Raw genomic sequence first — 17957 nt, 5'->3', positions numbered from 1 at the left:
CCCCTGCCCCTACAGCCTCCAGCTGCCTAAGCATCGAGGGTACCAGAGCAAGGCTCAGGCCTCCTTCTAGTAAAGTACAATATTGATAACCTGCAAATACTGTGCTAGTGACTCACCTCCGTATCTTCTGCCGACAGAGGCCAGTGGTTGGTCTCCTTTGTGACACCTGTCAGTGCAGTGTTATGCCCATTTTTCAGATGAGACAACTGAGTCTAAGATCGCTTAGAGAACCTGCTCCAAGCACACCTCTGGTTAGCGGTAGAAGCAGGATTCAGACCCAGTATGACCCCAGCATTTCCACACTTGACACCACAACTCGACATAAACGTACGGGGTGGGGAAGAACACACGTTAACACTTACTACCTCTGCGAGCGCAGGACTTGAAGTGGTTTTTACCTCCTTTTTGCTTTTCTTTGTTTTCATGTGGGCCTTAAAAATATGAAGGTGATTCACTAGTACAGTATTTGCAGGTTATCAATATTATACTTTACTAGAAGGAGGCCTGAGGCTTGCTCTGGTACCCTCGATGCTTAGGCAGCTGGAGGCTGTAGGGGCAGGGGGCGGCAGGGTCACCAGGGATGGGCAGGGGGGCGCAAGGGCTGTTTCCAGGGGTGACCTGGAGTCCCGGAGGATGGCAGCCACTCCTCAGCCGTGCCCCGGGACCTGTGAGTGTACGGCGTGTGTGCTCATAGGTTGGGGTCTTACTGCTTCCGATCTTCCTCTCCTGGGTGAGGGAGCTGCTGGAAACAAGGGATGCTCAGCTGGAGACGATTGGAGAGAGGAGGACGCTGACTATCTGAAAACATCTAACCCACTTTTGTGAGAGACAGTGGGGCCGTTCTGGATTTGGCACCAGCAGAGGGTACACTCAAGGTCAGAGTCTTGACATCTGCCCTCCCCAGGTTCCCCAGTGTCCTATTCAGAGCCAGCCATAAGCGGGCCCAAGTATTCGGGTCTGATGGGCGGAAGTCAGAGAGCAGATGAATCCTCAGTGCAGACCAAGGAAGCTCTGGGTGCATGTCGGGGCGTCCAGAGGCAGAAGGTGTGCCCCCCAAAGTAGCAAGCTGGCCATCTGTCCCCGCAGGCTTTGGAGACAAGGCAGACTTGGGTCCTCTGTGTTGGGTGACCTTGGGCTGGTGACCTTGGAGAGAAGCTTCGTGCTGTCGTGGTCCCGAGCCAACGCCTGGGCTGGCGTGCTGGCTTTGCCTCCTGCCCGCTCTGTGGCCTTGGACAGCCTGCTGACCTCTTTATGCCTTTGTTTCTGCACCTGTGAACCGCCGCACCTGGCCCGTAAAGCTGCAGGGAGGAGTTGGTCAGACGTGCTGATGTTTTCAACGCCCCTGGCGCAGTGTCTGTGCAGAGCAAGCTCCCTCCGTCTGCTGACCGCAGGGAGAGCTCTGGCCCCGGGCAGAAGCAGACCACAGTACCTCGATGTGTGGGCCATCGGCCTTGGAAGCCTGTGGTTCTAATCATTATTCCTTTCATCCCTGGGGCCTTGGGGCCTGGCTCTCCAGAGTGGGGGTGTGTGGACTGTTTTCCTGGCTGGCCTCCTGGCCTCAGAGTAACGACCCCATGAGTCTGGCCCGTGTCTGCCTCCCCCGTCCCCTCCCCTGCCCACTTGGACCGTCGTCATCCCGTCTGTGGTTCATGGCCGTGAGGTGATGGATGGGCAGTGACCGCCTCCTCCCTCGGGCTCTGCTCCCAGCTTCTCCCGGTGCTGCTCAGCTTGGCCGGGGAACCACCTCTGCACGCTCATTCTAGACACAGGTGGCCCTTTATTCAAACCCAGACACCCTTCCTTCCTGGTGAGTTTCTTAACCTGTCTTAGCCTCCATTCCTCCATCTAAGTCATGGGAACAAAATCTGCCTCCTGGAATGGCTGTTGTGAGTCAAATCTCCAGTGTGACTGGCATGCAGTAGCCACTCAGTAGTTGCCAGCACCCTCCCATTTCCCCCCCACTGGAGAAGCTCTGGACTGGAAGCCAGGGGACTGGGAGGCATGTCTGGGATGGCCTGGCGTGTCTCCTCCATACAGAGCTGCGGAGTGGGTCAGCTCGAAGCAGAGGACAGCAGAGACTGTCTCTGCTAACGTCCCTCCCCTGATGCTCAGACACATGCTCCCTATTTGCAACTCGGTAAACTGAGGGCAAGTTTTTTTTTTTTCTTCCTGAGAACCTGCAGTGAGTTTCTGTCATGTGCCCCAGGGAGCAGCAGCTCTGATCAGCCAAGACTCAGCCTCTGTTGCAGCTTCTGATGAAAAAGAATCCATCCTGGGGAAAGGGAGATCGCATTGCTCCCAGGAAGTCTAGAATGTTCTACCTTCCTAAAGGCTGAGGGAATACAGACATCAATGAGTGAACTCCGGGGGAAATGGGGCTTTGTCATCAGCTGTATCTTTTTTATGCTCTCACACTTTCAAAAAGGAAAAGCAACCAGCTCACCGGGAACTAGTTAAATACACGTTTTGACTGCTGAGAACTTACTCTCCTCCTTAATTCCAGAGCGGCTCCTTACGTTGATCCTGAATGATAACCTGAAAAGTCTGTATTGACTGGATATGTGACGGTAATCCAGTCTCTCAGTAGCTCCTTTGCTTTTTCTCAAGCTTTTCACTTGGACTTGGGGGCAGCGGAATTCCTCTTCTTCAGTTCTCCTAGACAGTGCTGCAGATGTTCTGTCCTGCATTTGAAGGAGGAGGAAGGGAACGTGCCCCTGCCAGCCCCTTCGGCCCACCTGTCCCCGTCCATCAGGGAAACGGAGGTCTTCTCAGACCTCAGCCTTCTCCCACCCACCGTGCACTTCTGGTGTTTACGCCCTTGGCCAGAACTGGGTCACAGATGCATCTCTAGCTGGAGGGGGTGGCTGGAAAGGTGGGGACCATAGGAGTCATAACTGGCTTGGACCTACCACTCACCGCTTTTCTCCCTGGGCTAACAATGCTGCTCATCTGAATAAAAGTGACATTGTTTTCGCCAGGAGGAAGTGAGGGATGGGTATGAGGGTGGCAGCTAACAGTGCCTGCCCCAGTGGCTGGGGTCCTGGACTCTGAGTTCTCACCTGGTTGAAAGCACAGTGAAGCCCTTTCCCAGGAGGCATCTGGTCTACCACTCAGCGTTTACCTCTTGGTTCAGGCACCGCTAGTCCTTCCGTCCATCATGGACTCGCCTCCCGTTCTGAGCCTGGAGCCGGGAAGGCAGTGGAGACAGGGCTGGACTGAGACTCAGCTGGGCCTCTAGACTTAACTGGGGAGGCAGCCACGCTGGTCAGTGCCTTCAGCACGGCACCACCAGCCCTAGGACACGGGACCCTGCTGAGGGGTCCTCACTCAGGCTGGGGTGAGTGGGAGCAAGGCCCAGGGGGCTGCTGATCAGGGTCTGGAGGGTCAAGGAGGAGGATGCTGTGAGGCAAGAAGACAGACACAGGGTGTCAGGGCAGCCCTGGCACTTTCTGGAGCTGACCCGTCTCAGGCCATGGCCACAGTCAGCCCACGAGCACCCTGAAGGCAGGGATGCTATCTTATCTGTTTTCTCATTTGTGGGTCCTTAAAACTAGCTCAGGACCTGGATTGTGTCTGGACCTCTGTATTTCAATTCCAATAAGCAAGTTCATGTGGAAATAAATAGATCATTATCCAAGAGGTGGACGTGTCTTGGCCAAAGGCACATAGTTACGAGCTGAGAGTGACTTTGGGTGCTCACCCCCATTCCCTGCAAAGAGGTTACCCTCCAGGGCCCCCTCCTCCCTGGGAAGCCTGGATGTAGTGTGTATTTTGGGAGCCATTTGTCCTGACTTATTGTCAGCTATAAATTCCCTCTTGAGGCTTTGGCATGTATGGGGCTTAGTGATGGCTCCCATGAGGGGACTGGCAGGTGGTCTGGGGACTGATTTCTTAAAGTGGTTTGGGCACATGTTGACATCTCTGAAACGTTTCCATCTTTTCTGTGTTCGTGGCCTTCAAACTGTCTTTGACCATCGGTTCGGGAATCAGGGCCTCCCCCTGGGATATTTGCAGAGACAAAGACTCAGTGGCTTTGCCTGCCCTGAGCTCCAGCCGTCGACTCCAGAGGTTTGCTCATAATCAAGGCTAGCAGGTTCTGAGTCAATTCATTTTAATGACGCACAGTCCCAGTGCATCCCTCTGGCGGCCTGCCAGCCTTGGAGCAGTTGGTTGTCACCCGCAGCTGCCTCTGTCCTGGGTGGCGCTGTCTGTACCCTGCGCAACACCGGCACCCACTTGCATATATGTGGTTCTAGACACAGACAGCTCTGTGCTGTTTCCAAAATAACCCCTTCCTTGGGGCCTGTCAGACCTCTGGTGCCTTCAGGGATAAATATTAAAAATACCTCCTCCCAAATCAGGGAGAATCCCATTCTTGCTCCTCACTCCTGATTGGTGAAGGGTCCCACAATGAAACACTTGTGCCGAAAAGAAGTCATTGTATGTGACATCTGTGGGATGACAGGACTGCCTGATCAGGTGTGATTATTACAATAATGTGTGTTACCAGATTGCTTCCAGGGCAGGGCAGCGTCTGTGCTGAGTTGCCTCTGGTGATAAATTTAATCCCGTTATGAATTGATCTTGCCTGTCCTCCAAGCTACCCTATGACAAGTGTGTTCTCTGTAAGGTGTCCCATGGCACACATGCTCACACAGAGAAAGAGATTAGGGGAAGCCTAATCTCTTGCAGGGAAGCCAAAACTAGGGTCCGAGACTTCAACATTCACAGTGGGTTCTCTAGGATTTTTAAAAATTGAAGTATAATTGGTTTACAATGTTGTGTTAGTTTCAGGTGTGCAGCAAAGTGATTCAGTTATGCACATATGTGTATATATACATATGTATTCTTTTTCAGTTTCTTTAATATTCTAGGTTATTCCAAGATACTGACTATAGTTCCCTGTGTTGTATGTACAGTATGTCCTAGTTGTTTAGTATATATATATGTGTCTGTGTGTGTATATATATACACACACACACATGTATATGGTAGTTTGTATCTGCCAATCCCAAATTCTTAGTTTATCCCTCCCTACCCTTTCCCTGGGAAGAGAAGGGGATGACAGAGGATGAGATGGCTGGATGGCATCACTGACTCGATGGACGTGAGTCTGAGTGAACTCCGGGAGTTGGTGATGGACAGGGAGGCCTGGCGTGCTGTACTCCATGGGGTCGCAAAGAGTCAGATACGACTGAGCGACTGAACTGACCCTTTCCCCTTTGGTAACAATGAGTTTCTGGGATTTTTAGGGCAACTGAAAGAATCCCTTTTCCTTCCAGTGTTTTTTTAAAGGTGAGAAATCATGAAGATGTTTAGATATGATATGCCATATAACGAAGTATGTTTTACTTTGACTTCCTCCATTGCCTCTGTATAACTGAGCAGTCTTGCTTCCTCTGGGGTTTGCCTGGAGTGGCACCTGAAGCTCCCTCGGGCGTTGTAACAGATGCCTTGCAGGTGGGCCCTCAGCACATTTCCCGTTCCATTGACACCTCTCTGACTTGGGATTCTCATCTTTTAGGTTCATGCCTGTGTTAGTGACATTCCCTGTCTGCCTGTGTCCCCTTTTGTTCTTTGGTCCGGCTGGCTGAGTCTTACTGTTCCTTTAGGAGAAACCGCAAGCATCACCTTTCTGGGAAAGCTTCCCTGACCTCCCAGGCAAGGCTGGGTGTTGGATCCTGAGACCCCAGGAATCCAGACCTATTCCTGTCACTTAGGACGCTGTTGACCCTGTGGGCATTGCTCCTGGGCTCCCTCTAATGGGCACACTGTGAGCTCCTTGCTGGGACCTTGCCTGTTCCTGTGGCACCTCTGGGCACAGCACTGGCAGTAGGGCCCATGCTCATCAGGTACATCTGGGAGTAAAGAGAACACGCGGTCGGTGTGGCCCTGCTTCTGCCGCTGCTCCCGGCAGATGTCCCACATGCTGGGGGGTGGACGGGGTCTCTGCCCTGTCACTTTCCACGGAGGGAACGTCAAGATTGCTCATCAGTCTCTTTCCTCTCGCCCTTCTCAGATGTGCTCTGCCCCAGCGTTCGTGTGGAAGGAGATCGCTTTAAGCACACCAATGGCGGAACCAAGGAGATCACAGGTACGAGAAACAGCCACCCAGCACGGCTTGCTTTGCGATGCCATTTGCCAGACATGAATCTTCCCTGATGGCTCAGACTGCAGAGAATCTGCCTGCAATGCCGAAGACCTGGGTTCGATCCCTGGATCAGGAAGATCCCCTGGAGAAGGGAATAGCAACCCACTCCAGTATTCTTGCCTGGAGAATCCCTTGGACAGAGGAGCCTGGTGGGCTACAGTCCATGGGGTCACATAGAGTCGGACACAACTGAGCAACTAACACTTTTACTTTCTTTGCCGGACTTGACCGTGACCCTCCTGGACTCAAGGGTGGTAGCCTTGCTGGTACTGTCCTCATCGCTGTCTTTCACCAAATTCCTAGGGACGGTCTGAGCTGTGCAGGTAGCAACTCCTGTCCACGAACTGCCCACTGGGGGAGGCCATTCACGTCTTCCATCTGGGAGTCGGTGGTGATGCTATAGGCGTCGGTAGAGAATGAAGTAGGATGAGGGATGTGGGGAATGAGTAAGTGATGGGCAGCCCGAGTAAGAAGGTGAATAAATAGCTGCATTTGGGCGTGAAGGAGAGAGTGAATCAGAGTTATAAATATAGGAGCGAATCAATGGATGAGGGAGCAGAGAGACACATGACTGCAGAGCCAGCAGCAGAAATAAGCACTGCAGAGGCTGTCTCCATCCATGACGGGGTGATTGGGGGTATGTAGGGACGGCTGAGCCGGCTTCCCCTTCATCCTGGCGGTGATGAGCATCTGTCTACTGCTCCCTGTGGCCAGGCGTCCTGCAGACACTTTAGGTGCATGATCACAGGGGAGCTTTCTCCCCCTCCAGGACAGCAGCCCAGCTCTCCTCACCAGTGCCAGCCAGGTTGGGAGCCCCATCCATCCACCCTAAACTATCTCAGGTCCAGTACGAACCCACGTGCAGTCTCCCTCCCGAGGCAGTGAACCGTGGGCGATCAGAACCAGGTGTCTCGTAGGTGCCGCTCTGCCCGACCCCTACCCCAGGAACCCTGCCTGCCCACATGAATGAGCCAGCATCTGCAACTTGGTGCCTGGGGGATGTTTCTAGAATGGCAGGAGACTGTGCTGCCTGTGTGCACAGCAGGTGAGATGAATCAGGAGGTTAACCCTCCTCAGGTGTAACAGAGTAACCCAGACCTCAGCCAGTGACCACGGGTGAGGAAACACTCAGGCCCTCTGACCCACTTCCTGGAGCGTCCCAGTGGGGTCCCGCTGCAGCCGCTTGCCGGGGCTGAGGCTGGAGTTAAGGACAGAAGGTGCTGCGGACATGCCATGTTCAGCACAGCCGGGTAATGGGAGGAGGTTTTGTAAAAGATGCGGTTCGCAAAGGCTTATCTCCAGGTGTTTCCTTAAGTGACTCCAGCTAGTCTTTGGGCTCAGTGGGGCTGGAGCAGTGAGGACGGGGTGGAGGACAGACCAGGCAGTTGGAGGCGGCAGTCTGGGACTCAGTTTACCCACTTCTGGCACAATGCCTTTTAGGACCCCTCCCAGCTCTGAAACCTGAACATTCTGCAGATTCTAGCAACTACGATGCTATGCTGTGCTCTCTGAAGGAGTTATTTAATGGTGAAGGGAGGTGCTGGGCTCGGTCTTACTCTGAAACTTGGCCACAGGCATTCTGATGGGTCTCTCCTTCTGTCTGGTCTCTGACTTCCAGATAATCATCACCAAGTCCCGACCGACTCAGATGATCCCAGCCTAGTGCCTCTTCCCTCCCCGCCCCCCAGCCCCGTGTTTCCAGTCTGGTCCTCCCTGGTCTCCCAGCTCCTCCATCCCTGCAGCCAGAGTGACTGTTGAGCACAGGCCCGGGGTTGTGTTTCTCCCTGCTTTAAAGCCTTTCCCCGCCCCCCATCTCCTACAGAAAGAAGCCCAGGCCACCTCATGTGGCCGTTGGAGCCTGGCCCGATATGCATCTGCCTCACTCACTCCTTGGTCCCCCTCTCGTGGTTCCTGACATCCTGAAATAGTGGGGATTCTCGGAAGGAACCTCACTGCCTCAGGTCCGGTGACCTTTGCACATCCAGTTACCTTGAATGCCCTTCCCTCCTCCTCTCCCCAGATTTCATTTGTTTTTTAAATTCAGGCCAGGCCTTGCCTCCTCTTGGGAGCCCTCCTTAATGTCTCCTCAGCTGGGCCAGGCAGATACTCCATGTGCTCCTCTACAAGCCCAGACATCTCCCTTCTTCCCATCTACCCACTATACGGACACTGCTCACCTCTGTGCCCGTTTCTCTGTGGACAGTAGACTTCAGGCAGTGGGAGGCACGGTGGGAATTTTGTCCTGTTGATTACTGAAATCTGAGCAGCCAATGGGGCATTGTAAGACGTAGGAAGCCCTGAGTGGTTTAGTGAATTCCTTTCTTCTCTCCTTCCCTCTTTCCACCAGTGGAGCCTCAGTTAAGAACAGCAGCGGATCCCATCCTTTTTCAGGGATGGAAGCATGAATCAGATCAGGCCCCACCCCCAATTGCTCAGCTTCCTCCTTGGACACAGACACTGTGTGTACCTCAGCCAGACCCACTGAAGACCTGGAAGTGACTCTCATGCCCGGGGTGTCCAGCGGAGCTTGGTCCCACGCAGACCCCTGAAGGACTCTGGGCAGTGTCCCTGATGCCATTTGCTTCAGCTGAGTCCACGACTTCAGGGAGGTGCCCCCTCGCACTTGCTGCATTAAACAATTGCCTCTTTATCTCTCGGTGCGTCACATCTGAGTCCGCTTACCTGGGGAACATTTTTCATTTTCCTTCCCGGCCTTTATTTATTGCAGGCAATTCATCTTTCTCTCGGTGCCCTTTGCTGCCACCTCGTTAATTGCTTGTTGTTCAGTTTCGTGGTGTTTAAGTCTTTGTTTTTATTCATGGAAACCAGTGAAAGTGGAATTAGGCAGCAGAGCATATGTTTGCTTTTTGAAAAGTCTTTTTTGTTGTTGTTCTCTCACAAATAACTACTACAGGGAAACCAAACTGAAAGTGGAGGTTTCCAGGAAGAGGGATGGCGCTGTGAAGGGAAGGAGCAGGCCTCTTTCCCGTTCAGCCCTGGCACCTTGCTGTGTGGGCATCGGGCACGTGCCCGCTGGATTTTGAACCCACTCTCTTGGGAACCTCTGGGGGCCAGTTCTCCCAGCTTGTTGCCAGTGCTGACATGTGCTTGGCTCAGAGCAGCCTCTCAAAAAATACATATTGAATGAATAAATGAAATCCATGGACAGATGTAGTGGGATAAGAGACGGCAGTCATTGTCAGGGGAAGTAATTAATATGAAAACTGTTCCGTGGATCTTTCACTGCATGTCAGGCTATGTATGATGAGCTCTGTACCATATTATTCAAGCTTCACCACAGCCCTGTGAGATGCATGCAAAGACAGCCCCCTTTCTACAGATGAAGAAATGGATGCTCAGAGACGTCAGGCACCCTGCCTCAGGTCACACAGCTAGGACCTCATGATCAGGAGGACATGGAAAAACCCACCCCAGTATTCTCTGGCCTGGAGAATCCCATGAACAGAGGAGCCTGGCAGGGCTACAGCCCATGGAGTGGCAGAGTCAGACACGACGGAGAGACTAACACTTTCACTTCCGGGTCAGCCCAGGTTGGTCTGACTCTGCTGCTGCTCAGACTCTCGGTTGGAGGTCAGTGCTTTCTGTCCTTGCAGCTCCTTGCGCAGAGTTGGGAACAGACAGGCTCTCAAGAATACAAGCTGGATGACTCAGTCATCTCTTAGGGCAGAATTTTGTGGTAGAAGATGTTTTAATCATCCTAATGTGAGAGTTCATTTCCTGTTTTCCGTGGCCTCGCCCCAGAGTGTTGGAGACAGAGGAACTTACTGAAGAATTGTGGGTTTGGTGCTGCTGATGCTGAGCGGCACGTTAGACCTGGGGATGCGGAGATGGGTGAGGGCCTCCCTTCACTGGCCGGGAGCGCTTCCTTCCCCGGGGATGCGGTGTCAGGCCGATGCATCCCACTGACGTGTCCGTGCGGGCGCTGTGGTTGGGCTTCTCTGAGGACCGTATCTGCAGGACTCGAGCCAGCCCCCCACGCTGGTCCAGGAGGTTTTGTAGAGGGTCATGGGTCTGGATGTGTGGCTGGTGATGCAGAATCCTGAGGAATAACCGACCTGCTGAGTCAGCTTCCTACCCTGTGTTGAGTGACCACCTGGGGGCCTTAGGACAGTCTCAGGTGGCGTGTCAACCTTCTGTCACAACCAAGCGCCCAGGCTCCTGGGGGTTATGTCGCTGCTCAGCATCACACAGATACATGACTGACCTGGATGCCCCCGCCTCGTCCCGCCAGCTCCCCCGAGCCCTAGGGTCATGTCTTTCCCATTACTTCCCATGACCAGTGAGCCAGGTCCTCTCTTGGAGCCAAAACAAAGCGAAGGACACGCTTCTGTTCCTGCGGTATCACAGACAGAGTCGTCTTCTCTCTGATGTGCCTCTCGTCTCTTTGGACAGGTTTTGACCTGATGGACTTGTTCAGTGTGAAGACGCTCTTGGGGGAGAGAGAGAACGGGGCGCAGAGCTCCTACGTCCGGATGGGATCCTTCCCTGTGGTGCAGAGGACGGAGTGAGTGCTGGCTTCCCCCCCAGACCTGCCCCGGACGCCTTAGCAAGGGCGGGAAGCAGCCAGAGAGCTTGGTTGCTCGCTGAGCACTGGGTAGGGGTTTAGCCTGCAGAGTGCCTGGTGAGATCACCCTGCGATGAAGCTTCCGTATCACTGACCCCAGAAATTCCACCTGTTTCTTAACTGATCTGTTCCCTGTAATGTTACTGGTTCCCCGGTCCTCCTACACTCACCTCTCCATATGGATTTGGTGTCCATCCTTCATTCACTCATGCGTGTATTTTTTTTTTTTTTGTCTGAAAATGGGACAGTAACCTGTTCAAAATCTCATAGTCCTAGGAAGCAGAAGTTGGCCTCAAACTCTGGTCCTCCAACTTCAATCCCTTTACCCCCTCCTGTATATCTGTGTATGTATAAACAGCCAAATAAAAAGTCTTAGTCTCTTGATAGATTTACAGGAAGGTAGTGACAGAGGTAGAGAGAGAGAGGAGCACGCCCTTAAGTTACTATAGGTTTGGTTCCAGACCACCCCAGTAAATTGAATGTCGAAACAAAGCAAGTCACAACTCTTTTGGTTTCCCAGTGTGTATCAAAGTTACGTTTACACTGAACTGTAGTCTGTTACCCGACTCCAGTACTCTTGCCTGGAAAATCCCATGGACGGTGGGCTGCAGTCCATGGGGTCGCTAAGAGTCGGGAACGACTAAGTGACTTCACTTTCACGCATTGGAGAAGGACATGGCAACCCACTCCAGTGTTCTTGCCTGGAGAATCCCAGGGACAGAGGAGCCTGGTGGGCTGCCGTCTATGGGGTCGCACAGAGTCGGACATGACTGAAGCGACTTAGCAGCAGTAGCAGCAGCAGTAGTCTGTTAAGTGTGCAACAGCATTATGTCTAACAAAACAATGTACATATCTTAATTAAAAAAGAATGCTGTGTGACAGTGGCAGCCATGGGCCTGCTTGGTGCAGAGCAGCCACCAGTCTTGTGTTTTAAAAAAAACTCAGTATCTTCAAAACTAAAGCAGTATCTAAACACAGTATCTTTGTAAAGCTAAAGCAAAACGAGGCATGCCTGTGTATAGATAAACAGATGTAGACACAGTTATAAATACGTAGACACAGCATATATATATACATGGGCTTCCCAGGTAGCTCAATGGGTAAAGAATCCACCTGCCAATGCAGGAGATGCGAGAGACGTGGGTTCAGTCCCTGGGTTGGGAAGATCCCCTGGAGAAGGAAATGGCAGCCCACTCCAATATTCTTGCCTGGAAAATTCCATGAACAGAGGAACCTGGTGGGCTACAGAGTTGGAGACAACTGAGCGACCGAACACACACACGCTCATAGCATATCTGTCTGTATGTTACACATACACGTGTTGAGATGTAAGTGTGTTTAGAAACTCCGTAGCAGAGTTGGCCTCATTGACGCAGTAAGATGAAAAAGGAAGTGAAGGGCAGCGTCTATCCAAGCCTCCCAAGCCCATGTCTGTGCAGACCCTCCCGTGGGCAGTGACCGGGGGTGGCCCTGACTCTGGGGGAGGCCCAGGGGAGTGATGGGCGCTGCTTACAGCGCTGGGGTGTGATCCAGGGTGAGACTCCAGCTCAGAGAACGACTCCGAGCAGCTGGGCCAACTCGCAGCTCGGATCCAAGACCTGAGAAGCACAGAGAGAGGACCAGTCTTTGCTCGCAGCTCCTACAGCCAAACCAAGGGCCCCTGAGGGTCCATGAGTCTGAGAACCAGGAAGCCAGACGCCCCCTCATTTCCCGTCCTGGCTTTCAGACCAGACAGCCTCCACCTGCTCCAGCGCAGAAGGCAGTGCCTCTGAGCAGGGCGTGCAGGGCAACAGCTGATAGTGATGAGGGGCGCTCTGGAGACCAGCTGCTCTCTGGGGGGGAGCCTCTACTGGGCTGCTGAGCCCCAGGAGTTTTGCCCTGACAGCCCGGCTGCCCTCAGCTAGGACAGGAGCAGCACAGCTCTTCACGGCCCTGACTCCTGGTGGGGAGCCATGCTCCCTTGGGATGCTGTCGGCAAAGGGCAGTGTGCCTGCCTTGTAGGGCTGTCTGGGCTGGAGCTGATGGGGTTGAGGGACTTCCCCAGATGAGAGCTGGCCCCCGTGCTCTGTAGGGGATGGAGGGTGTCCTGTGATGTGGGGCAGCAACCAGGCAGGATAAGATACCCCTGTGCAGCCTTGCTGGGGGTCAGCAGGCAGGGAGAGGTGAGGGCTGGCACAGTCGGCTGCATCTGACCCCAGGGCAGGAGGCAGGGTAGCGCATCTCATTGATTTTGGAGAGATGGAAGCAGGTGAGCCCTGGAGGGGAGCAGGTGGATTTGAAGGGGCTAAGGCAGGGCTCAGAAAGAGTTGGGTGGAGGCACTGCTGGAAGGAGAAGGCAGTGAAAGCAGGTGATGAGGTGGACTTCAGAAATCCACGAGGTCAGCGTGGCAAGACTCAGTGACCCTGGGGTGCATGGGCTGCCTTTGCAGCCTCTGCTCTCAGCCTGGTGGTGTCTGTCTCTTGTCTCCCTCCAGGGACGTGTTCCCGCAAGGTTTGCCCGATGAGTACGCCTTTGTCACCACCTTCCGGCTCAGGAAATCATCCCGGAGAGAAGACTGGTATATCTGGCAGGTCATCGACCAGTACGGCATCCCGCAGGTGCGAGCTGCACGCCATGTCCCAGTGCGGGCTTCTGTCTCCTCCTCATGGGCAGGGCAGCACCTGATGTGTTTTCTCCATGGGTCCTGTCTTGGGCTCTGAAAATGGAGAGTCCAGTGTATCCAGGCCCAGGGCACCTGCAGGGACTGGGAGACCCCTGGGGGACCGGGAGGCCCCCGGGGGGACTGCAGCCTCACTTCTCACTAATGGCCAAGCCCCCAGCACCCTGGTGGGCTGGAGGCCTAGCTGCTGCCTCAGGGACCCTCAGCCCAGCCAGGGAGGTGGCGGCCAGCACTGCTGTCCTAATGCACGTATTGTGTTAGCAGTGTGTTTGTGATGCAGTGGAGGAAACCGGCTCAGAGTTGGCACGACTGGGCTCAGACCTTGTGTCTGGTCCTTTCTTGGTGTGGGCTCAGGGCCACATTGGCTTTCCGAGTCCTGATGTTCTTAGTCGGGACACAGAGCACCTCCTGTCAATGGTTGGTGGAGGCATCGTACAGAGTGATGTCTGTAAAGCATCTAAGATGCTGCCTGATGTATAATAGAGTTTTTATGGTCGTCCTTGGTTTGACCTTGAATGGAGCGCTGCAGCCTGTCTTTGCCCACATCAGGTGCATTGTGGTTCTCATCCCTGTGAAGCTGGGACAGTGCAGCAGAGCAGGCAGCCGAGTGAGGTCCTGCCTCTCTCTGATTTGACCATCAAAGCAGCATGATGTGTTCATCTGAGGTGCAGCTACCAAACCCCTTGTTCTCAGAGCCCATGGACCAACTGTGTCTGTCCTTCACCCTTGTCCCCTCTTGACAACGTATGAGCTGTATCGAGACATGACTCATCTTCATCCGGGAGACACATGTATTTTCATTTGGGGTTGAAACAAAACAAAAGCATGCTCAAGCCGCAGGACCACAGCAGCCACTCATGGGCTGCTCGCTGAGAGGGGACTTGCTCCGTGGTGGTGAGTTCCCTTCCCGAGGTTGAAGCTGAGCCCTGCCCCCGAGCACACGTTGTACCCACACTCACACACAGTCAGTAGGAGCCCAAGCTTGTTCCGACTGCTTCGGAGATCCTTCTTCAGTTCTCATAGCCACCCTATGAAAGGGTGGCTTTCACCCTTTCTGTGAAAGGGGTAGTCGCTCCGTCGTGTCTGACTCTTTGTGACCCCATGGATTGTAGCCCGCCAGGCTCCCGTCAGTGGGATTCTCCAGGCAAGAATACTGGAGTGGGTTGCTCTTTCCTTCTCCAGGGGCACTTCCTGGCCCAGGGATCAAACCCAGGTCTCCTGCATCACAGGCAGATTCTTTGTCATCTGAGCTATTGGGGACCTCCTGTGAATAGGAGGAGGAGGCATCACAGTGAGCTTCAGCGTCTGCCTAGCGTTCGTAGGTCATGATGTGGGGAGGTGGGATTGGAGCCCAGGCAGTCCCTCCTGGCTCCGGTCCCCATCAGCTAGTCCTGTAATGAGACTGCTACAGCATCCCTGGTCAGACTGGGATGCAGAGCGTGGTCAGGCTTGGCTGCCCTGGCCTGATTTCCTGAGCGCGGGAAGCTGGACAGAGGAGGTGAGCGTCTGCTCCGGAGGCTGTTATTGCAGAGAGCAGGCAGCGCACCATGACCCCTGTCTACCGTCTGCAGACACGCACATCTCTGGCTCCGCGGGGTCCGGTGCTGTGGGCCTGGGCGCCTGCCATGACATTCCTGTGGGTGAGCGTGCACTGCCCCCGCCGTCTGGGTCCTCTTCCTTCATGGTGTTTGCAGGGCTGCTTGCTCCCTCTGCCATGTCCACCCCCTCCTCTTCTTCTGCCAGAATGCGCCCCAGGCTGGGGTCCTGCAGAGCTGTGCGCAGTCAGAACCTGCCTTTTCGGAGAGGCACCTTGCAGTCCCGTTCCGTCGAACCAGCCTCGGGGTTGATCCTCCCCTGGAGACGCCATGATGGCCACCCCAAGCATGCCCTGGGGAATCCTGGCCGGACCCAAGAAAAGTGGACAGAAGCCAAGCAGCAGATGAGCTCTGAGCAGAGTGTTGCGAGCAGCCTCCCTCTGTGCTCTTGAACCTGTAACCGGACCTAGCTATATTTACCTCCATGACCCCATGTAGGATTACAGCCTCCCTTGACCACTGGCATATCATTGGGAGAAACTGAGGGGCGCTCACTAACTCCAGGTCTGATAAAGGGCCAGGAAGAGACTGGCCTTGGAGCAGGGGTGGAGGGGGGCATACTTGGAGATGAGGCTCCTGACTGGGTGGGCGGCCAGTGCAGGGACCTAAGCGCGGGAGGCTGGACAGAGGAGGTGAGTGTCTGCTCCGGATGCTGGGAGGTGGGCAGGCCTGGAACAGGGAGCCTGGGAGACCGTTGTCCTCTTGGTGAGGGATGGCGAGGGATGAGGCTGACTTAGATCAAGTGATCGTGGGGAACTGCGGAGAAATTGGATTCCGGGCATGTATTTTGAAAATAGAATCAGCAGGGTTTGCTGATGGATCTGACCCATGGGTTGTCTTTCTGAGGCTTCCTGGCTCAGATTGGTAGACACAGGACTTGGGCCTGACAGGCCTTCCTGTGTTCTTATCATGCTGGAAGAAATGGAAACATTGGAGAAAAATTCATGGCCTCATGAAGCTCGCCAAGTCCTCAGGGGTTCAGGGTTCAAACAGGTGAAGCCAATTTCAAGAAGTAGCAGACTAGGTATAATCACAAGTATTAGATTACATGTATGTGAGTTTCAGGAGGAGGGCATGGCAACACACTTGAGTATTCTTGCCTGGAGAATCCCCATGGACAGAGGAGCCTGGCGGGCTGCAGTCCGTGGAGGTGCAAAGAGTCGGACCCAACTGAGCAACTAAGCACAGCACATGAGAAGTTTCAGGGTATTAAGGGTTCATAGTTTTATTTCTCCCTATAATTGTAACATACCACCAGACAGTGCAAAAAATAATAAATCTTAGGTCCCCCTTGGCTGGACTGAGCCCACGTGGAGCCCAGACAGAGAAACTAGAACACCTGGGTGGTGTCCTGAACACTGGTTGATATGCAGAGCAGTGGGCTCCTTCCTCTAACCTCAGAGCTCCCATTCATTCATTCCCTTTCTGTTAAGTGCTACTGTGTGGAGTGTGTTGGTTGTCCTAGCTACTGGGGTTAAAGAAATGAGCGACAGAGACAGAGTGCCTGCTTAAAAAGATGGGGTGAGGCAGGCAAGAAACAGGTGGACAAAATAAGTGAATGGGATACTTTCATATACTGACCCAAAGTTCTATGAAAAAATAAATCAACATGCCTGAGGATGTGAGAGCAAATGACCAGGCTAGAATCCAGTTATGTGTGTGTCTCAGAGAAGGCGGCACTGCAGTGATGTCTTTGAACTCGCTTGATTTATTATAGTTGATACGTGGAACAGCACTTGACTTATAACAAGTACTGTAAATGTTTTACATATCTGTAAATTAATTTAATTCCTGTAACACTCTATGAAGTCAGCACTATCATTGGTGCTGTTTTACAAATGAAGAAATAGCACAGAGAGGTTAAATAACCTGCCTGAGGTCACACAGCTTAAAAGTGATTTGCCAGTTTGGGTGTAGGAGGAAAGTAAAAGTTTCCTCCAGAGTTTTCCAGGCATTTTGCAAAAGGCTAGGGGGTAATCCAGTGAACAAGATGGGCACGTTCCCTGTATTCTGCTGGGGATTCATTTTTATCCTCAAGGTGAGAGAGACAGCAGGTTAGTGGCGGGTTAGTGGACGGATTACACACTTGGCACCTGGCATCTGGAAACAGTCTTGTTCTCTGGGCTTTTAAAAGACGCTGAAACCACCCACGGTTTCTGGTAGGTCTGACAACTCAAGCCCCATCCACACTTGCAGGTTTACAAATGTGCTCTTACCGGCATGGCCCCTCTGGGCATTTGAGAGTTTGACCCCTGGATTAACGTGTGAGCTCAAGTCTTCCAGTACAGGGTTGGGAACAGTGTACAAGGGAGCTGTCAGCCATCGCATCGCAGTGAGGAGGCCCCGAGGCTGACCGGCTCGGGAGGGTCGTGGCCGCGGCCTGACTCTGCGGCCTCCCCTCTCCGCTGTCCTCTCCGCCTCGGGCCCAGGCAGCTCACAGGTCCCTGGTGCCCTCCTCCGCAGGTGTCCATCCGCCTGGATGGCGAGAACAAGGCCGTGGAGTACAGCGCTGTGGGCGCCATGAAGGATGCCGTCAGGGTGGTCTTCCGGGGCCCCCGGGTCCACGACCTCTTCGACCGGGACTGGCACAAGGTGGCCCTGAGCGTGCAGGCCCAGCACGCCTCCCTGTACGTCGACTGTGCACTGGTGCAGACGCTGCCCCTCGAGGAGCGGGAGAACATCGACATCCAGGGCAAGACGGCGATCGGCAAGCGCCTCTATGACAGCGTGCCCGTCGACGTGAGTTCCGGGGTCGCGGGGTCACCTCAGGGGAGGGGGCCTCAGGAGCCGGGTGCCCCCACGCCTGCCTGTATCACTCACCGAGTCGTCACCGTGGGCCGTCTTAGGAGGGAGGGCCCCGGCTCAGAACACTGCCGTGTCCCATCGTTCACTCGTTCAGTGACCTAGCCACTTACTCATTTAGCATATATGCCGAGCACCTCCTGTGTGCCGGGCACTGTGCGCTG

General features: G+C 54.0%; 1 protein-coding gene across 1 annotated transcript in view; it reads left to right on the top strand.

Moving 5' to 3' along the window:
• The window catches only part of COL22A1 (collagen, type XXII, alpha 1), a 226139-nt gene that overhangs the window by 45444 nt on the left and 162738 nt on the right, over positions 1-17957 (top strand). The window contains exons 5-8 of the mRNA XM_010834806.1: positions 6020-6094; positions 10565-10676; positions 13211-13334; positions 17455-17730. Coding sequence (XP_010833108.1) covers positions 6020-6094; positions 10565-10676; positions 13211-13334; positions 17455-17730 — 587 coding nt within the window. The remainder of the gene's footprint in view (positions 1-6019; positions 6095-10564; positions 10677-13210; positions 13335-17454; positions 17731-17957) is intronic.

This window comes from Bison bison, unplaced genomic scaffold, assembly GCF_000754665.1.
Source record: "Bison bison bison isolate TAMUID 2011002044 unplaced genomic scaffold, Bison_UMD1.0 scf7180017864036, whole genome shotgun sequence".
Lineage (NCBI taxonomy): Eukaryota > Metazoa > Chordata > Mammalia > Artiodactyla > Bovidae > Bison > Bison bison.
This window is presented reverse-complemented; position numbering and strand designations above follow the sequence as displayed.